We start from the raw sequence: 17499 nt of genomic DNA, 5'->3' as shown, positions 1-17499 counted from the left end.
TGGAATAGTTTTAGGTTATAGGGTTCTCGGACCCGTAGTTTTTTCTGAGAAGGTAATGGATACCCGGTCCCGAGGCAGGACCGACGGCTTGCTCTTTGCCACTAGCCAACAATATATGACGGAGCATATCTCTGTAATAAACAAGAGAAGATTTTCCTTCATACTGCACACGTTTTTCTTACTTTGCCATGAATGCAGATAAATAATTCCTGTGGCGATATGAACGAACTCTATATTATTCCCAGTTCACATAAGTTGCTGATTACTTACACTGCATTACACTACATTATTTGCTTTTTTGTACTCTGCTGCTGAATGCAATATGAATCCCACGCTTCAACCTCTCTATACCAGAGAGTGAGCAATGCAGCTTGTTGACCGCCATGCTCGTGTAATCGTGCTTGTGTCGTTTCCGTTCGGCTGGCAATGACGCAAATGCAAAGTTTCTTCAAAAATATTTTATTGATGTTGAAAACAGGAATCACTTGCTCTGTTCCCTGCCCCTGTTCGCAAAAAAGTGATTACACTAAAATTTTCATGAATGAAAGTTTCAGCCAATTCTAATGTTGGATGTATCGCTAGCAGAGGCGGCTCACCAATGGTAAAGAAGTCATATGATTGAAAACTTTGTGCATTTGGCCTCTGTTCCTTCGCTTTGATCAACCAAGTACAAGAGCAGTAACGCTGAGTGCACATGTTGTAAACAAAGTTGTCTTACTTCTGTACGAGATGGAAATTGTTTCTTTCACGCTGTTTAATCTGTACCTTCAACTTCGTTCTTTTGTTCTCTTTTCCTCTGTGTTGAGAAGGTCGGTTTCAAACTCTACACAATCGTCTTCATCTTGATCACATGAGCTGAAAACGCCTGTCATAGGAACATTTTGGTCCAGCTGTTGAAAAAAGAAAATGTTCAATAGCAAAGTGTGAATCATGGGTAACAATACAGGCTTTCTTACGCGCGATATTAAGACTCGCTGCTGTGTCTGTAACGGCCGTGTTTTTAATGCGGGATTGTATTAAGCATAAACATTCCAGGCGTGATTTTTTGATATTTTTCAAAGGTTACTTACACAGCTCCATAATTACGGCCTTAACTGCAGCGCTGAGCCTTTTGACCAGGGACATTATACTCAACGATATCCAGTAAGGCAGCATGAATGGCTCGTCCAGGGTGAGGCAGCCTAATGTCAAATATTCATTTGGCACAAGATTGTACGTTGTTGTGTTGGTACACGCGGGATATGCGCACTTTTATTGTATAAAGCATAAAGCGTGTCAGTATTATCCGGAAATCTTGTTATCCACGATGAAGTGTTTCAATATTTTATCACGAATGAGACCTGAAGTGCTGGTAGATATTGATAAAGTAGGGTAGCACCAGCACAGTTATGACATAAAGGTCCATGCAAGGCCAATAATATTCTTGGTGGAAAAAGAGCGTAATCAGCGTGACTAGACTGCCTGACAAGAGCAGGTGGGGACAAAGTAGGATTACTTGGTAAGAACAATGCACACGCTGAACAAATTTAAACAAAACGCAAAAAAACAATGAAAAACTGTAGTGCGTCCTTACTAAAAGAAAGCTAAACAAGAGCGTGCAGTGGCTCTGTCACGAAAACAGCCAATCAATTTGCAAGTCGAAGTGTCCGATGGTGAGCTTACATGCGAAGGTTTGTTACAATGCACAGTGATTTCCGCGTAAAATTTCCGAGTGCACATCTCGTGAACTTCTATGCACGCGCGGTACTACTGGAACGTGCTTAAGGTACACATTGAAGGAAATACACTTCTAAAGACGTCTATTACGAAGATGAGCTGAGATATACGTCATGGTGTATATATAGTCTGTTGTTTCTGTCATTGTAAGCACTAAATCGTCACATACAGGTAAGAACAGCTTTTCTTTTAGCACGTGGCATACAACAGTGACGACTCCCTTTTCTGTAGTTAGGGATAGCGCAGCTGTTTGCCTGAGGGAGATATCCTTGTTCGGCTGAAAGAACTACGTCACAGCAAAACTTCAGATTACTTACGAGTTTGCACATTTTCTTGTAAGCAAAGAACATCATCTACCAGAATACGGTTTAAAACATGGCTGTATTTTCTTGCGCCATCACAGCCAAGAAAACATATTTTAGCACCATGACGCCGACCCTATAAGGAAAGTGATGTAGTGCATGACTACCTTTCTGTTTAAGAGGAATATTAGTTCCTGAGAAAAACGAGACTTCTGAGTGCCACATTTGAGCGGGACGTTAGCTATTATGAATACGCGAGCCTGCAGTTGACTGCATATTCTAGTGGATGTCTCATGTCAATTTCTTTGTGTGTGCGTCCGTGTGTTTAGGCCGTTTCTTCTTCATAGGTTGATAATATATAACCTTCCAGTGAAGCGGGGCACGTAAAGTACTCACATTCAGCGCGCGCCGTAGACATTTAAAGCGGCACCATATCTTCAAAAATGCTGGGGAAGTGAGGTGGATATTTTTTTGTAGTTCAATGTCTTTCCCTGCATAAAAAAAGAGACGGCATCATAGTGACATAAAGACATACTATCGAAGTGGACACTTTGGACAGACCAACAATGACACAACAATTCCGCGCTGCGGCGGCAGTCAAGTTGTGCAGGTTGTTTCGACGCCCGGAAAGATACGCTGGTCACTAATCGAACTAGCTACATGATTAATGTTTTAAGGGAACGATATAATTACAAGGATAAAGTGTAAACCTTTTTGTGCTCTTAGGGTTGGTATTTTGTTTCATCGCTAACACATTTACCCTTACGGCTGTAAAAGTTTTTTTTTTTTGTACACAAATGTGAACTTAAACAACAACTGAGATGAAATGAACGTATTGAAACTTTGAGTGACTTTTCTGAGCAGTTCGTGCGCACTGAGATACATAAAACACGAGACGGCGAGCAATAGCTACTGCGATTTCAACACCTCGAATTGGGTGAGTTCATTCTTCCTGACAGTGTTCTTATAACAGCACTAGAGAACAAGACTAAATGTGCACACATGACAGCATGGGCGGTGAACTTACCGCTTCGTTAATTCCAAGCGAGTGGCTATTCTGCACACTGCGTCGGGCCTATAAAAGCATATATCAAGCAGAGGTGTGCAGTATTTATTCTATTCATGTGTCTACATACACCTGGAACAAAAGGACACCACTTTTTCATGTAGCGCCAAAGACGGGCAGCCACCACGCTTGTCGCCTACTTTCTATATACAAAATGCTTCCACTATTTCGCATTCGGTCTTACTTCTTTATCTTTGCTTGAAAAAACTTTTTGTTAGAAAACATAAATATGTGTGCACACGTTTCGTAGTGTTCACGCAAATGGGTGCCGTGTCCTTTTCCGACGTCATTATTGTGTTGTCCTGCCCTGTCGTTGAAGCTTTGACAGGTCTATCGAATGTAATAAACTCGTCCACAACGTAAAGTTCACAACAACATAGTACAGTGTATTCTCGTAGATATGGCGAATTTCGGGCCTGGTAATTAGTATCGAATTGCCGGAGTTTCGTGTTCTTTCCTGTGGTCCGCACTATTGATAAGTTATAAGGTGGAAAAAAATTCCATTTACACTGCGTCGGTTTGCGACTTTTTTTTAAATATTGCGCGACCTTAAGGAGTGAGGGAATGAAATACACAAGTTGTAAAAAACATAAAAGGTCCGCATAATGTGTACCGCATAAAATAAATGTCTCTTTCATGATGTTTGAGAGAGTAGAATAATAGTAGAAGCATTTTACAACGGATATCGAACATATGGCTGAATAGATCCACTATTAACGTGATAGCGTTAAGGGCCCCGTGTCGCAGAAAATCCGGCGTCGGACATCGTTTGGGCACAAATATTTTTGAACTACCCTTACCCAGGCCTTCCATATGGAGCAAGGAAATAATGAACTAATTGAATTTATCAAGCTAAAATATGTAGAAAAATTGTAATGTGCGACTTACACACAACCTATAGACATGATATCGTCGGATTATAATTGGAATATACGACAAAACACAATTATGTTACAAAAAACTCAAACACCTTTTCAAGCGTTTCTACCACACATTGACCGGCCACGGCGTCCGCCCCTTGCGCGCGCCGGCGGGTGAGCATCTTGGAGGCCACGGAGTGGCGCGCCCGGTTCCTTGCAATACCTCCAGATGGCGCTTGCCCCACCGCCTCGGCACCCATGCAAGAGGCCGCGTTTTGACCAGAAAGCCCACCTTTGTGCATTGCGTTCGCAGCCAGTGTTTACCGGTAAACATTACCGTTACGTACGCTCCAGTTGCCGGGAAGCGTGAGAAGCAGTTAGGGATTTTTGAATGCCATGACGTTCCACTCTTAAAGGCGAAGCTTAGGCGCCCTTAATCTTTTTTAGGAAAAATAACTGACTTCGGAATAATAATAAGGTACATATAAAAAGCTGTACCAACCTACACCGGTTTACCCTGGTCTATGGATACCGATAGAAGTGCGCTTGCTCCAATTTTCACAAGAACAAATGTACATAAATAGAGTTTTTAAGCGAAGCTGTTAAGTGCTACTTTCCCACTGTTGGGTCCGCGTGTAGAAAAATCCCGAAGATAGTGGAATGCCAGGCCGGCCCGCTGCGGAGGTGACGCAGGCGTTAAGCACTCCCCGTACATGGGCCGCTCCACAGACTAGTACAACACAGGGCCGACTCGCGTTGGCTCGCGGTTGAAGTGAAGCAGACGTTAAGCACTCCCTATACTTCGGCCGATGCCGAAGATAGTGCAATACCAGGTGGACCCGCGGTGGAGGTGAAGCACTCGTTAAGTACTCTCCATACGTAGACCGATCGCTAAGGTAGCGAAATGCCGCACCGACCCACGGTGAAGATACAGTTCGCTATTAAGGGGCACACATGCACAGCTTCGCTCGTCATCCTTCTTCATAGAGTACAAGGGTACTGATTTATTGTCCTGAAACATTGTCAAACTGGAACGCTCTATGCGCCACTGTTATTCATGGAATTGACCTTGCACGAAAATTAGAACCCCTGCATGGCGATTGCTATGAATCTCTTTGTATTGCTTGCTTTTACTGCGTCTTTGTATACATGTTTCTTGCTTGTAGTCAAATAACTTAGTAGCACACAGGACGAGCTTGAGAAGACGTCTTTGACATGAGTCAACCACCACAGGCTACTAAGGGGAAGAACTCAAGCTTCGCATCGACCGAGCAGACATCGATTGCATCTAGCAGCATCTTATGTGACCAGCTAACTTCCAAGTGTAATCATGGCGGCAAACCGTAAGCGAATTAGCATCTGCTAATAAAGCTGTAGGGGACTCCAGCGCAAGAGGAACGGATCTGGGTAGCGATGACATCCTCTTAGCCACAAGCATTGACGTGGAGAAGAAACGACTCAGAAATTTTAGCATCACAGATTGGGACCTGTGTTGCAAGATCAGGGAAGAACGTAAGCAGTCCCGGAACCCGACCCCTACCCTGGACCAATGGTCAAAGCAGCTGAAACGAAATGTCCGGGCGGCCGCCAAGTCGATCTGGACCGACCTCGAAGTCGACAGGATGGAGTGTCGTCTGGCACATCTTCTGGAAGCCAAGAAGATGCTCCTCGACAGATGGAAGGGATGCATGTTCAATCGCAAACTCCGTAATAAGATTGCAGAAGTGAATAGAACTATAGAAGAGCATTGTCGGGAGCTAGCTAAACGGCAGCGGGACGAAGTTTGCACTGAGGTGGATGGTCAAATGAGAGTGAGGGGTAAGTGCAACCAGCTCAAGCACCTCTTAGATGACATGAACTGAAAGTGTAATCAAAGGCAAGCGATTGAGAAGGTTCTCTACAAGGTGAGGCAATCGGAACCCGAAGACGCACACTTCAGATCGGCTGGCAAGCAGATATCTTCCGGTCGATAACGCCAGTCCAAGCGACCACCCTGCATACAAGGGCAAGCCAAATCCAAAGGTAGACGAGCCATCCAGCACTAGTGAAGTTAAGGCAGGCGGTACTGCACAGTCTAAATGGCAAGTCCGCCCGGGATCCAGACGGAATCTCTAATAGAGGCCTAAAGAACCTGGACGATGACTCCCTGAAGAGAATAATCGGGTCTGGGAGCGGAGATTGGTGCCGGAAATCTGGAAGTCGGCATCTGTTTGCCTCATTCCGAAGCCGGGAAGCCGCCCGGGCCTGGCAAATTTTCGGCTCATCTCTCTGACATCCTGCGTGGGTCTTGTGGCCGAGGACGTCATTCACTATCGTATTTCGGAACACGTTCAGAAGCACAATTTATTACCATCCAACATCAATGGCTTTTGTTCGGCTTTGTCCACACAGGATGCGATGAAACTCATAAAATACCAAGTCACTGAGAACGCAACGGGAGATGTCAGGGCTAACCTGGGTTTAGATCTAGAGAAGGCTTTCGACAATGGTGTCTCACGTTCAGATTCTCAATGCCGTATCGGAGCTCAATCTGGGTGCTGCCTTTCATAGTTATACAAGCTCCTTTCTCAAGGGAAGGCAGGCGACGCTCAAGACTGGTGATCTCAAGACTGAGGCATTCGAGCTCGGATTTAGGGACACGCCCTAAGGGGCCGCGGTATCTTCACTTATCTTCAGCATAGCAATGAGGGGTCTCAGAAAAGCTCTCTGTCATTAGTGGGGTCAGTCACACGCTTTATGCAGATGATATAACCATCTGGTGCACCAAAGGAAGCGGAGGGGAGTTTGAAACAGGCCTCCACACGGCAGTAGATGACGTCGAGTCAAATCTGGAAAACACGGCACTGAGATGCTCGCCTAGTAAATCCGGGCTACTCCTTTACAGGCAAATCAGGAAGGACCCCAAGCCTATGGCTTGGAAGCCAAACTCGGACATTAATATCAATCTTGGCACACGTGATGGAGGCCTCATTCCGAGAGTGGACGCTATTCGTGTACTATGCACAGTTATTGCATCCAATGGGTCCAAAAACCTCCCGTGGGCTAGAATCACCACGAAAAGGAGAATGTAATTAGGCTCATCAACAGTCTCTAACAGAAGGGGAGGCTTGAAGGAAGACGGTCTGCTCAAGCTTTCTGACGCCTTCCTTATGAGTCACATCATTTATGTAGCAGCTATGCCCAATCGGCATACTTCTCAGAAAAAAGAAGTTGAACATGCCCATTCGGAAAATCAACAAAAGGTTTCCCGGCATCCCCAGGACCGCCAGTACAGAACGCCCCTATCAACTGGGAGTACACAATTTATTGGAGGAGATTATCGAGGCGTAGAAATTGGCCCAACTGGCTCGGATGTCCTGCTCTTCCGCGGGGAAAAGAATTCTGGACATCCTATGCCTTAACCCAGTACTTGCTGAAGAGAGAAGGCATCGAATTACTGATGAACAAAGAGCAAGCATTTAATGCAAAAGGATAGAAAGTTGGGTGAGTTAGCACTCGTCCTTTCTGCTTCTAGTCTCTGTCAGTGTCACTTCGTGCTACAATTCAAGATTAAGCAAGCACTTACTTTGGGTCAATCCCTCGGAATGACACCCTTAGCACAATGAGGGAAGGCGTATGGCAAGGGCGATTACGATCCTGAAGAAGATCAAGGACCAACCGCAATGGGTCAGCTTTGTGGATGCAACTCAATATGGCCGCTGGTCTCACTTTGACATAGTTACAATATATCACAGATGCCATGCTATTTCGACATCCTCGGTGGCTGGGACCACTTCTAAAGTGGAGCACGCTGGCTCTTTTGGACGATAACGGAACGCAAATATACACAGACTCTAGATCGGCTGTCAGGGTATTCGCCTCGGGCTCCATCACGAAAGAGGCCCATAGTATTGTCAGGAGCAGGTAAATCCCTCCACATACGATTACTCGGTTTCCGGCACACTTGGGTCAAAATCTGGACTCTCTCGCCAATCTCAATGACATTGCCCGCTCCCAGACGCGCGTACTATGTCCCCGCGCGTGAGGAGGAGGCTTATCAGAATTCAATGTCTAAGAGTTCCGGATACTGTATTCACCTTTAATGAATCTACAAAACATTTCTATCTGCAGAGAAGAATCTTTCCGCCACCACATAAAGAGATCACAAGACATGAAACTGTAACCCTTATGATGCTTCATACTAGTTCTTATCCTAGCCTTCATGCACTGTTTATAGCCGGACGTTTTGAGCTCACAATGTCCTAGCTGCGGATTACATGCAATTTAGATCACATGCTCTGGCAGTGTTCCTCGTTACAAGAGGATAAGGACATCACTGAACAGAAGTGGAATGCGGCCGACAAGAGCTAGCAATACCGTCGTCAGTTTTGGGCTGTTGAGAGCGCCTGCAATGCGGTGGTTAGGTTAGGCCTAACTGCCCCCACGTGGGAGCGGCACGCGGTGTGGCCCATAGGGGGGGGGGGCTCTTCTCAGGATCCTTTTAATAAAGTTCTTCGTATCCGTATCCGTATGGCTGCCAGTTGCTTTTTATGAGTTTGACTTGTTTCTTTTATAGCCCATTCTGCATGGAACACACGGTGGTTCAAAATATTCATAAAATAAATTGGCATTGACATTAGCATACGGGAAAGATTGTGAAGGCGAAAGCCTGTGCGCTCGAGACGTTCATTAAATCACTTGAACCTCACATTCGAATGCGTTGTTACGTGTTATTAATTGTTTTCTCCCACCAAATGTCGTGGGCACGAGTGCCGTAAGTTACGCTACTTTAACTGTTCCTTAATTATTTCGCGCTATTAACACCAAATTTCAAGGGTGCTACTACCACTAAAGGTCGTGGGTTCGAGTGCATTATATAACTCCATAATAATTAACTGTGCCCTAATTAACTTCGCCTTACTACTAAAGGTCGTGGTTTCTACGTCCACATAAGCTCGAAGGTACGCCTCCCGCCGAAGGGTCGACTGTCTGAATTAACTCTATGTTAATTAACGCTGCCTTTTTTTGGCATGAGAAGCGCCATCAAAGTCAGCTCTGGAAGAGAACGACGGCGAACGCGAAAGCAGTGGCACGACCGCGAGGGCTTGTATGGGAGCGCTGGCATGATGAGCTGCAACGAGCGCGTATCTGCGCGAGGCGAGCTCACATGACTTTGTTTACCGCACGCCGCGTTTCCCAGATCATAGGGGGCACATATGAGCCACTTAGGGCTTTCACCTTAATAAATAACTAAGTACACTTGAAGGGCGCCTAAGCTTCGACTCCAAGAGTGGAACGCCCGATAGCATTCGAAGATGTCCGACTGCTTATCACGCTTCCCGGCAACTGCAGCTTATGTAACCATCATGTTTACCGGAAAACGCTGGCGGCGTACGCTATGCACGAAGGAAGGCCTTCGGGCATAAACGCGGCCTCTTGGAGGGGCCGAGATGCGGCGGAGGCGAGGGCCATCTGGAGGTGTTGCAAGGAACGAGGCGCTGCACTCCGTGGCTTCCAAGATATTCGCGCGCCGGCACGTGCAAATGGTGGACGTCGTGACCGGTCTACAGATGGTAGAAACGCTGGAAAAGGGGTTTGTTGAGTTTTCGCGTAACACAATTATGTTTTCTCGTATATTCAATCTACAGTCCGATGCTATTTTGTCTGTAGGTTACGTGTGAGTCGTATTTTACGCTTTTTCTACGTATCTGAGCTTGAGAAATTCAATGAGTTCAGTAACTTCGTTGGGCCACACGGAGGTACTGGGTATGTGTACTTCGAAATTTTTTTACCGAAGCGACGTCCGACGCAAGACGGTGACCGTCGGATTTTCTGCGACATGGGGCCCTTAGCGCAATCACGCCAATAAATAAATAAATAAATAAATAAATAAATAAATAAATAAATAAATAGTAGATCCGGGGTATTTCCATGTAATTGAGCGCGTCACAGTACGAAACACGGAGGGACGTGTTCTCTTCTCGCGTTGTAGCTCAGTGGTTTGGTGGTGTCGTCGCTCTTACTATTAGTCAGTCTTTGTTGTTTATTTTATCTCCGAAAGCAGTTTCAGCGCCGGAAGCTTCGCTCACAGAGCACGCATCAAATCGTTTTCATTGACGAAATAAAATTAATCCGGATATAATATTTATTTAGGGGAAGTGGTTTGAATGAATCTGTAATCGGGAAATATTCGAAGTTGTTAAGTACTTTGTATAGTTCTATCTACTTGCGAAAGGGCCACTTAATACATCACCGAATAGTATAATGCTCCGATTTTCCATTTTAGCTCACTCTTATGGACATGGTGAAATTGACGTGGAGATAAGTGTTTGCAGAGAGACAGCTCAAGAAAAACATGTCAACTTTGTTGCACATTTAGGTATCAAAATAAATAGCACAAAGATAAGGAATTAGTAATGAGGCAAAGGCACCAATGCCCAAGTTATTACGTTTGATGAGTGCGTCTCAAGTCTCGTTTGGCGGCGCAATGGGGTAGTCACCTGAGTCATACTGCATTGTTGTATCAAATCATATCAAAAACTTGTTAAAATTCTAAGTTGTTAGTGGCTGTTACAACTTGTTGCAGCGTTTAGGCTTGGAATCCTTCAGGCACAGGCTGAATACGTGCGGCAGTAGGTGCGAAAGGAAAACGGATTATTGTATATTAATGCACTGGCTCCAGATACGGAAGTACACTCCGTATAGGAGCGCTTTCAATATGGGAGCTCACTGCACGTCTAAGCACAGATCAGACCCATCGCCATGTGTATTATTTCAATGCCAGCGCAATCTCTCGCTTCCCAATGGGAGCCGCTGGCGCGCGCCGCAGTTCAGTGAGTTACTGCGACGTGACGCTACCCAGATGGTACGAAGCACGTGTCTGAGTGCCTGTCGCTGCCTTCCCGGTGGAGAAGCGGTAGATAATCCATCTCTCTCCTACATCACACGTCTCTCAGGTTTCTTCCTTTGTATCCCATCCTTTGTAGCTCTCTGTCCATCCACGGTGCGGCGCTTTTAATGCGAAAGCATTATATGCCCCATTACATGAAAATCCGCGGTTGTCGTAGGCGGCGTCACGTATAGATAGTACCAAAAATGGCCGACAGCGCGAAGAGCAATACCACTTCAAGAAATGCTTGGATTGTCGTCAAATTTGTCAGACAGAATTTGTAAACAAAGTAAGTTAATGCCTTAGAGAGAAACGGTAAATCCCGTTCTGAATTGGAACCGAACCCAGGTCCTTCGGGTGTGAAACGAACACGCTTTACCGACGCCATGGTGGCACCATGGTGTTGAGAGAGAGAGAGAGAGAGAAAGCAAGGAGAGGAAAGGCAGGGAGGTCAACCAGAAGAGCATGCGGTTTGCTACCCTACACTGGGAGTGGGGGGAAGGGGAATATAAAGAGGAAAAGGGGAGAAAGTGAGCACTGAGTTCGTGCGGGTGGGACACTATGCATAAGGACACTATAAACGGTCTCCTAAGCCGGTGCACTTAAAGTATGGCACTAATGGACGATTCGCTTTTCGTGCCAGTGGCGGGTGTGGCCACGGTCCGAGTATCTTTGACTCGCTCTTAAGTCCAGTCGGTGTAAAGTTTCCCGCAGAGAGAGGCGTTGTACATCGTAGCGGGGCCAGGTGCACAATAGATTGACTAAGTTTTGCCTAGTGCGTGCGTCATTGTAAACGTCACGACGCAGCTTCCCTCGCGTCCCTTGCTCTTTGGATTTCATCAGAGTACTGTGCCTACTGAGATGCACACCGGCGCCTCTGCATCAGCGGCAGCCGTGCAAAGTGGTCACTCATGGAAGCACGCCCGGAAGACGAAGCAAGGGCGCACACAAAAGAAGGCAAAAGAGTCAGGAAAGACCTACATTTAGGCATGGAATAAAAATTATCGTTCTGCAACAAAATGGCCCGAATGTTTCCTCCCTATGGCCAACGTAAACGCATACATCAATTCAGCAGAAAGCACTTTATTGCATGTCGAAAAGATCAATTGAAAACGCTTCACCTAAGCGATTTTAACGCTTTCGCATTCCCACACTTAAGCAGTCTAAAGTATTTCTGCTGTCTTTATTTTGCGTTTGCAAAAATGCTGGAGAGGCGCTTGGTGGATCCACAACTTAGGCGCTAGCATCTAGGCATCCTACGGCAGGTTTGTTCGACGTTCGCAGCCGTTGTTCCGCCTGTTGCTGTCTCTCGTTAGACGTATAGAGCGTTTTTAGTTGACACGTTCACATGTCGTGACACTCGCGTCGTTGAAAATCATTTTGCGCGCTTTAATGGTGTGGTACGAGTCACTGGCAAGCTGTCTTCGTTGCAGCAGTAAAACAGCATCGAGTTTCACTGATGTTCTTTTTTTATGTTTGGGCATACTTGGCCTTGTTTATTAGAGTTACACTAAAAGCTACTTCAACACACTTTATTACTATAAGGATTACTTCTAACCTCTCATTTGGTACTCCTGCTATATACTTTGAGTGCCTTTCCCGGAGTGTTGCAATCTTGAGGCTAAGAGCCTCAGCACGATTTGAACATGCCGCCATGGCATATCGAAGGAATGCCACCGCTGGCGCAACGCACTCGTGTGGCACATTTTAAAGCCAGTGCCTGCAGCAGCAGCGTCACGATGACGTGTCCCCGCTATGAGCACGCGTTGGGCCACGGTGCTACGAAAGGCGACTCCTCCTCAGAAATCGCGTCGCCTCTTTGACAGCCAGCGGCACAACCATCATAGTGATCATGAGGGATACAGAGCGTGGCTCTACGGACAAACGCACAACTCAACAAAATAATTACTTTTTCCGACTTCCGTCGTGAGCGCCACGGATATGGCACTCTTGCCCACGACCGTAAAGCAGGCGCGAACGCTAGCCGACGGGACGCATAGGAAAGGACAATAGGAGATTGGGGTGAACGGTTGGATCAGCCGCATTTTCAAAGCATTGAAAGAAAAAAATAGAGGAGGCGTTGTCAAGACACGTCCGGGCACACCACTGCACCAAAGGTATTCGCTTTTAAAGCAGTTCATTTCCCTGGTGACTAGACTACGAAATCTATTGGCTGTGTCGTGGCCAATCCCAATCGCCGAATCGTTCGCAAAATCCCACCTATGACGTCGCACTGTCCTGCCGGACTCCGCGTCCCATGTTGCACCATCGCCCCCGCATTCGTCGTAACTTCGTGGTGATCTGGGAAACCGAAGTCGGCGCAGTTCCCATGGTAGTCCTCGACGTTAGCCTCTTTCATCAATGAGCGGGCTCTCCTTCAAGGGCAGTTTGTCATGGTTAGGGTCAGTTACAGTCGAATTGGCGGTAGTTACCACTTCCAAGAAGAGCGGCGTTTGATGTTGCCCCGAAGTGAGCTCCTCTGTGTGTGCGTCACAGTCTATGTCGAGCCCCTTCGCCATCTGGGCTGGTGCTAATGAAAGGGCTGTCTCGCGGAAGGCATCAAGAATGATCATGACATTTTGAGACGTAACAGAAAGCCGCCACGAGGGTACGACTAAGGGGGGCGCACCCCTTTGTCATATAATACCGTTGTCTTCATAACAGAAACGAAGGGTATCAAGGAGCTTTTGGTGTCCAAGACGTGCAATTAGGTGCAGGGGCACGATATCTATTATAGAATACTTCAAATGATGTGTTCAGGCATCTTTCTTATGCGAACCGCGCTAGCAAGGTTAGTGTTTTCAACTGAAATATTTACCTCATCTAGTTTGTTGAATGGTCCAGCGAATACCGAAATAGCGCAGAAAAGGACGAGGGAAATGATAAAAGACCCTTACAAAAGACCTACACCGGCAACCTTCTTTCGGTTTTATTTGTACTGCTATCGTCGCCCTCTTTTCGCACCATTCAGGTGTCTGTTATTAGCTTCAATTTTACTATGTAAGTAAGTGCTTTGAAACATTTTTTTAAGTAAGGGTTCGCAAGTGTTTCGGATCATCATCATCATCATCACCAGGTTACGCCCACTGCAGGGCAAAGGCCTCTCCCATATTTCTCCAACAACCCCGGTCATATACTAATTGTGGCCATGCCGTCCCTGCAAACTTCTTAATCTCATCCGCCCACCTAACTTTCTGCCGCCCCCTGCTGTGCTTCCCTTCCCTTGGAATCCAGTCCGTGACCCTTAATGACCATCGGTTATCTTCCCTCCTCATTACATGTCCTGCCCATGCCCATTTCTTCTTCTTGATTTCAACTAAGATGTCATTAACTCGCGTGTGTTCCCTCACCCAATCTGCTCTTTTCTTATCCCTTAACGTTACACCTATCATTCTTCTTTCCATAGCTCGTTGCGTCGTCCTCAATTTGAGTAGAACCCTTTTCGTAAGCCTCCAGGTTTCTTCCCCGTAGGTGAGTACTGGTAAGACACAGCTATTATACACTTTTCTCTTGAGGGATAATGGCAACCTGCTGTTCATGATCTGAGAATGCCTGCCAAACGCACCCCAGCCCATTCTTATTCTTCTGATTATTTCCGTCTCATGATCCGGATCCGCAGTCACTACCTGCCCTAAGTAGATGTATTCCCTTACGACTTCCAGTGCCTCGCTACCTATTGTAAATTGGTGTTCTCTTCCGAGACTGTTAAGCATTACTTTAGTTTTCTGCAGATTAATTTTTAGTAGAAGGATCGACATTTGGGCGAGTTGGTACTGGTTGAACATCTTGAAGGGGCAGCGCGAAAAAACGACGACAGAAGGCAGGAACACGCAGGACAGCGCTGAACTCACAACTAACTTTATTCGAAGGCATACATACACTTAAGTACTGTTTGAATCCCACCGATGGCAACGGTTGTTGTGGTCGCACCGATGGTACGACCTGTTGGGAACTCGGCGCTGACGCCCGTTGTTGCACCTGGGTCGCAAGCCCCAAGGGTAGCGTTGGCCTGGCGGCCTGGGGTACAACTGGAAGCATCCGAAGGTCCCGGCAAAGCATGAGTCGACTGGTAACAACAAAACAACTTGTTTATTTTAACATCGCAAAGAGTTGGCGGTCAGGTTGACCGAAGTAGAGAGACGGGAGAGCACTTTACTCAACAGAAGAAATCGGAGCCCTCCTTTTGGCGTCCGGGGGCAGCTGTTTTTATGCTCTCGCAGTTGAGGGCAAGAAGGAACCCCTCAATAGACGAGCACGTGATTGTACAATGAGATAAGGTGACGCATACTGTCGTAGCGCCCCCGGTCGGGCACAAAGACTGGGAGGAGAAGGTAACTCCTACTGTCGTATCGCCTCCGGTCGGGCACAATGGCTGGGAGGAGAAGGTAACTCCTACTGTCGTAGCGCCTCCGGTCGGGCACAATGGCTGGGAGGAGAAGGTGACTTCTACTGTCGTATCGCCTCCGGTCGGGCACAATGGCTGGGAGGAGAAGGTGACTTCTACTGTCGTATCGCCTCCGGTCGGGCACAATGGCACATACACTCACACACGCACATGAAGACACGTGGCATCGGAACATGCCTGGACGCGCTTGGCGGGGAGCGTAGCGGCGACGCCGAACGGGCCAAAATGTCTGCCGCTTTGTTGCAGTCGCGCCGGCTAAACCGCGCGTCGTAGGCGAAACGTAACAGTACACAACCCATAGCCACGTGCTCTCCCATCCATGGCGTCATATCAGTGCGCAGGCAAAAAACCAAAAACACGCGAAACCATTTAATCTAATACTACGTTATGGAGCTGCTTAAAAATTCAAATTCACTATCATGTAAATTTATCGATGGCATGCTTACACAGCGCGACCCTTTTTTTCTGATATAGAAGGCCTCAATAATCTCCCTCGTAGTCTGATTTTTGTGCGTGAAAAGTATTGTGGTGTCTTTATATTGTTACGTAGGAAGACACCGACTAAAAGATATTTACAAGTATATTTACAAGGCTACAAGGCAATACGCTGCGCTTGGCCAAGAGGCAACAGCCCGCGCTAGCTTCTAATCGTCGTCGTCGTCTTCACACTGCTCGCCTTTCGTGATCGCACATACTGTGCCGTAGCACTACCCCCGGCGGCAAAAGCGCCGTCCCGGAGCGACTAAAGATCGGACTCGGAAGCAGTGTAGTAGGCCTTGAGCCTACTGGCGTGTACGACATCACTAGATGCCAGAGGAGTGGACGAGGTTGAACCCACAGGAGCAATTTCGTAAGTCACAGGCGTCACCTGGCGCAGCACGCGGTAGGGCCCTGTGTATCGCGAAAGGAGCTTCTCTGAAAGTCCGACGTGACGAGTGGGCGACCACAGCAGCACGAGCGCACCAGGCGAAAACTGTACGTCACGATGGCGGGCGTTGTACTGGCACTGCTGAGTGGTTTGTGAGGCCGTCAGTCGAGCACGGGCAAGCTGGCGTGCATGGTCGGCGAGGGCGATGGTGTCGCGCGCATACTCGCTTGTTGAGACCGAAGCAGGAGGAAGTGCCGTGTCTAAGGGCAAGGTAGGTTCGCGACCGTACAGTAGATAAAAGGGAGAAAATCCAGCGGTGTCGTGCCGGGAAGAATTGTACGCAAATGTTACGTAAGGAAGGGCAATGTCCCAGTCGTGGTGGTCCTTGGAAACGTACTTGGCCAGCATATCGGTAAGAGTACGGTTTAACCGCTCTGTCAGGCCATTGGTTTGAGGATGGTATGAGGTAGTCAGTTTGTGTTGAATGGAGCAGGAACGCACAATGTCAGCGATAACTTTCGAGAGAAAGTTTCGACCACGGTCAGTAAGGAGCTGTCGCGGGGCGCCATGAAGCAAGATAATGTCAGGCAAGAGAAAGTCCGCGACGTCAGTCGCGCAACTGGTAGGGAGAGCCCGAGTGATGGCGTATCGGGTGGCGTAATCAGTCGCGACAGCTACCCATTTGTTCCCAGAGGATGACGTGGGAAAGGGACCGAGCAGGTCTAATCCAACACGAAAGAACGGTTCCACAGGGACGGTGATCGGCTGGAGATGACCGGCAGGTAGCACCTGAGGTGTTTTCCGACGCTGGCAGGGATCACAGGCAGCAACATAGCGTCGAACGGAGCGAGCGAGACCAGGCCAATAGAAGCGGCGGCGGACGCGGTCGTACGTGCGGGTTACCCCAAGATGTCCTGCAGTGGGTGCGTCATGCATCTCAAAGAGCACAGTCTGTCGTAGTTGTTTTGGCACGACAAGAAGAAGGTCAGAGCCGTCAGGGAGGAAGTTCCTTCGATACAGAATGCCGCCCTGGAGGACATATCGGCGAACGGATGCGTCGGTAGGTGTAGAACGCAGACGCTCGATAAGTGCTCGCAGCGATAGGTCTCGGTACTGCTCATCGGCGATGTTAACGAAGGCAGACACAGAGAAAATGCCGTTGGCGCTACTACTGTCGGCGTCGTCAGGCTCGTCGACCGGGTAGCGAGACAGGCAGTCAGCGTCCTTGTGTAGTCGGCCAGATTTATAGGTGACAGTATACGAATATTCCTGGAGGCGTAAGGCCCAGCGACCAAGTCTGCCTGTAGGATCTTTCAGTGAGCATAACCAGCAAAGCGCGTGATGGTCTGTGACAACGGAAAAGGATCGGCCATATAAGCATGGGCGGAATTTCGCAACCGCCCAAACTAGGGCC

General features: G+C 47.6%; 1 protein-coding gene across 1 annotated transcript in view; it reads right to left on the bottom strand.

Moving 5' to 3' along the window:
* Positions 1–496: 496 nt before the first annotated feature.
* The window catches only part of LOC142574246 (sodium-coupled monocarboxylate transporter 2-like), a 180897-nt gene continuing 163894 nt past the window's right edge, over positions 497–17499 (bottom strand). The window contains exons 16-17 of the mRNA XM_075683380.1: positions 2415–2509; positions 497–890 (exon numbers count right to left, since the gene is read on the bottom strand). Of these exons, the coding sequence (XP_075539495.1) occupies positions 768–890; positions 2415–2509 (218 nt within the window). The 3' untranslated portion in view covers positions 497–767. The remainder of the gene's footprint in view (positions 891–2414; positions 2510–17499) is intronic.

The sequence above is a fragment of the Dermacentor variabilis genome, chromosome 3, assembly GCF_050947875.1.
Source record: "Dermacentor variabilis isolate Ectoservices chromosome 3, ASM5094787v1, whole genome shotgun sequence".
NCBI classification, from domain to species: Eukaryota; Metazoa; Arthropoda; class Arachnida; order Ixodida; family Ixodidae; genus Dermacentor; species Dermacentor variabilis.
The sequence above is the reverse complement of the archived record's forward strand: the minus strand, read 5'-3'. Positions and strand labels throughout refer to the sequence as shown.